The sequence below is a fragment of the Poecilia reticulata genome, linkage group LG7, assembly GCF_000633615.1.
Source record: "Poecilia reticulata strain Guanapo linkage group LG7, Guppy_female_1.0+MT, whole genome shotgun sequence".
Taxonomy (NCBI): Eukaryota; Metazoa; Chordata; class Actinopteri; order Cyprinodontiformes; family Poeciliidae; genus Poecilia; species Poecilia reticulata.
The window spans coordinates 7,118,735-7,125,631 of record NC_024337.1 but is presented as its reverse complement, the minus strand read 5'-3'; the positions used below and the strand labels follow the sequence as shown (position 1 = coordinate 7,125,631).

General features: G+C 38.9%; 1 protein-coding gene across 1 annotated transcript in view; it reads left to right on the top strand.

Moving 5' to 3' along the window:
- Positions 1-6,891, top strand: part of ctnnbl1 (catenin, beta like 1) — an 87,020-nt gene extending 80,129 nt beyond the window's left edge. Inside the window, exon 14 of the mRNA XM_017305639.1 lies at positions 6,597-6,891. Within this exon, the coding sequence (XP_017161128.1) occupies positions 6,597-6,685 (89 nt within the window). The 3' untranslated portion in view covers positions 6,686-6,891. The remainder of the gene's footprint in view (positions 1-6,596) is intronic.
- Positions 6,892-6,897: the final 6 nt, after the last annotated feature.

Genomic DNA, 6,897 nt, shown 5'->3' with positions numbered 1-6,897 from the left:
TCGCTCCCAGTTGGAGAAAACCCCACTCGCTGCAGCGATAAACTGGACAAGACAATCCAACATGTTGAATATGCCTGATTTAGATCGGAGTGGTCCCGACGTTCTACCGACTGGACCCGATCAGTCGTAACACACCACACACTACGGGATGATCGGTTATCGCAAGCGACAATCAGAGAACGTTGGACGTTCTCTGATTGTGGAACAGCTTCTGAAGCCATGATGGTGGAAGTATCATGCTATGGCCTGTTTTGTGTCATCTTTGCATCAAAATTTTTATATTTTCATGAATTGATGCTTTCTGAATTAATGTCTCCAAGGAAACTGAGGAAATGTGAAACAGCCTCGTAACACAAGTTTTTCCGTTTTAGTTTATGAAATGTAAATCTGATTTTACCTTTGACAAAACTGCTATCTTAGATAGTACCTTTTGTATTTAACTACTATGTCTAATGGTTGTACTTTAAAGATCTTGTATTTTTTTAGAGAATCTGTTTCTTAAAAGCACAAACAGAATCGATGACTTCATAGATGTGAACGCTCTCCCACCAGATGGTCTCTAGTTACTGTCCCTGCTGAAGCTGTTGGTGCTGCTTCGTTCTTGCATGTCTGTTTTGAATGACTTGTGTTGCTCCACCTGCAGCCGCAGTCAAAGCCCCTGCACCGCGTCCCCTTTCTGGAAGTGATTCCACTTGCATTTGTTGCGGATCAGTCCTAGTCACTGACCTGAGTAATGGCAGCGCTCAGCACTGCATTGTCCTCAGCCGTGTTGCCGTGGTGACAGCAGGGAGAGGGCAGCGATGTGTTGAAGAAAAGCCTTGGCGGAAAAGTTGAAGAGCCGTAGAGTCTCTGACCTTCCTGTGCGTATGGCTGACCGCAGAGCCTTTCATAGACACAGAGACGCAGAAACGGGTTCACAGTTACAGGCGGGAGCCTACAAGATGCTGTGGATCCTCAAGATTTTATCGACTCTCTCCTTCTGTCCCTCTAGCTGCATTTAGGGCTCAGTCGACCTTAAAGTTCAGCCATTTTTAGGCTGGTGTTGTTGCGTGCTCATGGGATCAAATCCATACGGAAGAGGATTAGGGCCACTGAAGGACWGAAAAACTAATTCTGACTCTGAATTCCAAGTCTGTCAAATCTATGTCAAAATCCAAATCAATACATTTCTCAGGTGTACGTTAATTATGTTGTTGGCATTCAACATCCGAAACCAAGCCTAAAACCCACCTGTTTAGAGATGCCTTTAAAACATAATTAATGGAATATTGTTAATATATACATAAATATATGACGTGTATTGATGGTGGCACTCAATAAAATGTCACCATTTGTTCTTAAGTTGGTGACCATATGAATTTTTTTTATGACTTTTTGTTTTTGTGGCACTTTGAACTGCTTTGTTGCGGGAATGTACTATTAAAATAAAACTGATTGACATGAAATGAGCATCTATTTATGGTTCATTACTWGTTGATGTAAAAAAAMAGTCTCTACAATTGATCATGGCTTTAAAGTAAATACAAAATTTTAAAAAGTCAAAAATAAAAAATGCTCTGACATTTCTAATTCTAAGGTATTAATTAATTCTAAGTTACCTTCTAAGGTATTCATTTCTAATACTAATGTATAATTATGGATATTTGTAACCCTTACCTCGCTAGTGAAGCTTATGTTAAATAAGACCAGCATTATGCTAACCCTAACCCTACAGTGGAAGAAATTTAATAGTAGCATTAACAAAACATGTTAATGTTAATCAAAATGTGATTGATATGAAAAAGTAATCGCATAACTATTTCTTCAGGATATGTAAACCTGATTTTTTTTTTCCAGTAACCCTTTAGACCAACCCTTCAGGATTGTTCATTTAAGTGCTGCTGCCTCTACTTTCATAACTTAGTTTTGATGATGGTGGCAGGTCATAATTTAATTCTCCTCTGAACTGTCAATGATACAGTGACCTCCATCTTCTGGCGTTGGTGGGTCACTGTTAGCCGTCTGACCTGAGAACCTCTCAGGAAGCCCATCACGTTCCCAGCAGCTCTGCTTCCTTTTTGTTTTTTATTGCTGCTTTTTTAAAGGTTAATGCTTGAAATTAAAACCTCCAACTACTCCGATTGGAGCCTGACTCTTTAAATGTCATTTAATATGCCTATGTTGGGGGAAATGTATGCCTGAAAAGTATTTGTTTTATTTTAGACAGAATCGTGAGCTGCTTTGTCCTYGTCGATGGTAATGATGAGCAATCGTCAGTGATTGAGTCAGTCTGGGTTCTACAGGGAAGATAACAATTCTACAGTTTGGATGGAAATTAAATKTTATCCACAGTCATGAAAAAAYGTTTAGGAAGTGACAGAAATGTTTGTTGTGACTTTTTTTTTATATGGTCAATTAACAGATTTGTATCAGTTTTGAAATTGTTATTAGCAACTGCATCCAATTTATTGAAAAGTCACAGCACTAATGTTTCTCCTAACTGTCATTTTACTCTCATATGCTGGATTAAGTCCTGACTGATATTAATACCTGATAGTGCGGTAGACTCTGTTCGATTGGGGACCAAACTTGCAACATTTAATCCCCAATCAGCTGCTGTGGTTTTCTTTCACACTACATTGTGTCAAAGGAACCAAATTGTTTGGAAAAACTGTTCCCCTTCCTTGCCTGTGGGGGCGCTGCACCAAGAACCTCTGAAGGAAACATGAAAACCTCAGAAGAAGACAATGAGCTCAACTTCCTTCTTCATGAAATGTAAAAAAAAAAAAAAAAAAAAAAGAAGAGTGGCTTCAGATTTTAGAGGTTGTAAGGTTTCTCTGTCATTGAGAAAAGACCAGGAACCATTTCTGCCATTAGTGCTAAACATGCCCGTTTGTTTTGGTTGTATTTACCCAGAATGCCCTGCGTTATAGTCCTCTTCCGCTTTTGGAGTTCACTTACATCAACACGTTCATCCGAACCGCTCTAGAGTTCACTTCAAACTAACCCTAGACCGAGGTTTTCAGGTTCACCAGAGCTCGCTGTTTTGGTCCGTATCAGAGTTTGGTTGCGTATTCACATGAACCGGACTTCATAGGCAAATGGACTGGAGTTTGATCAAAGCGAACTGAACAGGGCTGGTTTGGGAGGTAACCACAGGTTATCTAAGGAGTTTTCTGACTGCAACTCTACAGATTTGTAGAGTTGCAAATCTTTCTGTTGCTACTTATCATTGCCTTTTTTCATTTTCACACAATGGTCCCTCATGCTGGAAAATCCATCAGTTATGACTGAGTTGCTTCTAGTTGTTGGAAGAAGCTGCTCTTGGACGACATTTTGAYCCCACGCTTTAATCGTGGCAGAGTTTGGGGGCAGAACTTTGATTAAGCCCTTTCTATGTGCATCATTCAGGATGTTGCAGTGATGATGCAGTTTGACACGACTCAACTTTTCTCCCTTGTCCAAATGATCAAGTGGGATTCATCAGAGGAAATSAATTGAACCAATCTTCTGTTGTCCATGTCTGTAGTTCCTGCAGAATTTCTGTCTTTGCCTACAAATCTTCACCTCACTCTCAATGCTGATGCTCAGCTGTGGCGCCCAATGCAGTGAGTTCTGCTCAAGTAGCAGCAAAATTAGCAGACAACTTCCTGGATTGGGACGTCTTGGTATTTGTTGGACGTTTTTGGGTGTTGCGGGTCGTCTTTGGAGCAACTGAATCTTACACTTTAAGATCCTCAGTGATCCAGAAGGCGTTCTTTTCAACAACCTTGTGAGTTCAGCTGGACTTTCTGAAGTGATTCCACTGAAAAGAAGTTAGCCAGTCATTTATTTCATGGCCCAAAATACGGTTGAAATATTTTTTTGTCGATCAATCTGATCGGTAAAGAGATTGAACAGTATATCTATGTCCTCAACCTCATCTATGGTCACCAACTTTGGGTAGTGACCAAGCAAACGAGATCACGGGTAGAAAAGTGAGTTTCCTCCACCACTGAAATAGTCTGAAATRCCGTTAGTGCAGTGAATATTTCATCACGCTTTCCTTAACATAAAAAAAGCCCAGTATTATTTGTTCCCAATATCTGTAAAGAATTTTCTAAGTCCCATTTCATCTTCCATTATCTTTTATTTACAGCCTTACAATGTAAAAAGCATCTCTGCCTGCAGGGCGAAAAACCCCCAGAAAATGACAGCCGTTCCTCGTTCTCCTAAACCTGCTGGCTTTAGTCAGGAAAGCTCCCTTTATTCTATTGTCTCTGCAGTGTCTCCCAGAGAAAAACAGTTTTCTTCTTCTTCTTCCATCTCCCTGTCTCTGGGTTTAATGTGTAATCCCTCCTTCAGAGGCAGAGCGGATGCCTGGATTCCACCGGGGCTGCGGCAGCTGCAACTTCCTCTTTCTGCACATTAGACTCACAAATCGACCGTCGAGCGTCTCAAAGGCCTTGTGTGGGAGGCAGAAACACAAAATGAAGAAAACAGTGGAAATGTTCAGCAGCACTGCAGAATGTAGCAGGACCTGTTTCTGGGTTTTAGAATGACAGTCAGGATGTGGTTAGGTTGGATTCCCCCCCACCGCTGTCTTTTTTTTTTTCTGTTTCCTGCCGATTTGAAGGGCAGAACTTCGACTTGGCAGGAAATTTTATGTTTTTGATTGTTTTTTCAATGTTGAATGTTTTTGTGTTTAATGATGTAAAGCACTTTGAAATGCCTTGCTGCTGAAATGTGCTATACAAATCAAATTTGATTTTGATTTGATGCTGAGGTTAGGTATGCTAACGGGGAAGAAGGCTCAGACGCAGAATGATTCACAGAAAGCTGCTATGTGTTAGTTTTGCTCCTTTTCTTAATGCCACAAAACATAAAGTTGAAGCTACAGGAACTGATCTACATCTGTTAAAAATACAAATTTGTCATTATTTGAAGATAATTTGGGATGTCAGATAGAGGAATTGCCTCGGAGACCCTCCTGTGGTCAGTTCTAGTTTGCTTTCAAGCGTACACCAGGAGGAATTTGTTCAAAGTCAAAGTGGCAGAGGCATAAAACAAACACAAGAACACAAATTGAAAAACACTTTTTTGTACCTCTATCTAAATTTTTAATCTGATCTTTATTTGCCTGCGGGTGATTCATTCTCAGATTTTTGACAAACTGAGCTCTGCTCTTTKATTATTAAAAKAAGCAGCAGTAAGATGYCACCTTGGTGTCTGAAAAAGACSAAACGAGGAATCAGCTGTTTGAAAAACTGCCTGATTAAAAGTGCATGACCTTGATTCTTCTTTGTGTTCCCTCTGTGAAGTAAAATATTAAAGTCAACTGGTTATTTTTATCTGTTCATTTCTGCTGTATTCCAAACTATTTGCTGTTTGTCATATTCATGTTATCGGATATTTTACCAAATGAAATACTTTATTATTTAGTCATTTAATTTACTGCCCAATTTCTCATTGTTTTCACAAAACAAAATCTAAGCGAAGACTTTACACTTTAAACATAAATCTCTTGGATAGACCTGAAGTCTCACTTGGAAATGACCTTAGAGCTTTTCATGACCCGTTAGCACTAAAACAACAAATAGGATCTAATTACTTTTTTCAACAAGCATCTTCTTCAGCAGTGACCTGTTGAGGCTTTGTGACATCTGATAGGCCAGCAGTCTACCCTATGATTATGAAGGTCATATGACCTCAACATTTATTCTTTAAGAATTTATTTTTTAATTGATAAAATTRGTGTTTGTAGTATACAAAGTTTCCAAGAAACAAAATTATCTTTGAGCTTCTTTCCATTTTAATTCTACAATTTGAGTTGTACTTTCTGAAGTTACTGACCAAAATATTTAATATTTTCATCATATTAAACATTTTTGGAATGTATTTTGTAGATGGYAGGACTTTATGCCATCACATTCAGAGATGGAATAAAATTAGACAGAATGTGACATCACAGAAAGAGTTATAGTTATACAGTATGACACTGAATTTCACACCATTACACACTATTCAGAATGGAAACACATCCAAAGCAACACTCATACTATGAAGTATAACACTGAATTCCTCAACCTTCATCCTGTTGCACACAACACTATTCATAACGACATTATGAATCAMACACATAACAGGATTTGATGTTCCACAAAATCTCCTTCAGTTCGTCGTGTTTTGATCAACATGGGAAGAGAGAAAACTGGACTTTGTCTTCATTATGTTGGGGTTGATTACAAGTTACAGGAATGAAAAGTACAAACATTGTTTTTTACTTGGTTATTGAAGAACTGTGAAGACTTTTTGTTTTTTTATGTAAACACTTTATTATCAAATCACAACCTGATTTATCCGCCGTTCAACCCTCTGATTTCTTAGAATGTTGAAAAAATAAAAGCTTTCCTTTCTGCCTCCTTTTGTTTTGCAATCAAGTCACGACAAATCTGTCTGCAGAAATCTAACCTCAGTCTGGGATCTTCACATTTTTTAAATCCTGGCCGTTCTTCGGCTCGGCGCACAAAGCGGTCCGTCGGTTTTTCTGGTCTTAGAGATGTTCTGATTAAAAGTCAACCAGCAGAGCCTGTGCTGTCAAACCAACTAATCCCCAGGTTTTCTTTGGTCTTTTGCAGARTACGCAGAGAGCATCGGAGATGGAAAGAGTGACGAGTTCAAAGAGGCAGAGAGGAAGAGGATCATGGACCTAGCTGACAACTTTTAGTCTTTTATTCCTCATAAAGACACAGAAATCCTTCACCACAACCAAAACAGTTTTATTCCGGTTGAAACTTCACTGAAACCAAAATACAAACTTCAAATAATAATAAGAAAAAAATGCTGGTTTGTTTTGATAATGTACAGAAAGGAAGTACTTTAAGACTCCATCTGTAGACGAACCCAGCCCATCCGCTCTAGTAAATAATTTAAAGTTGT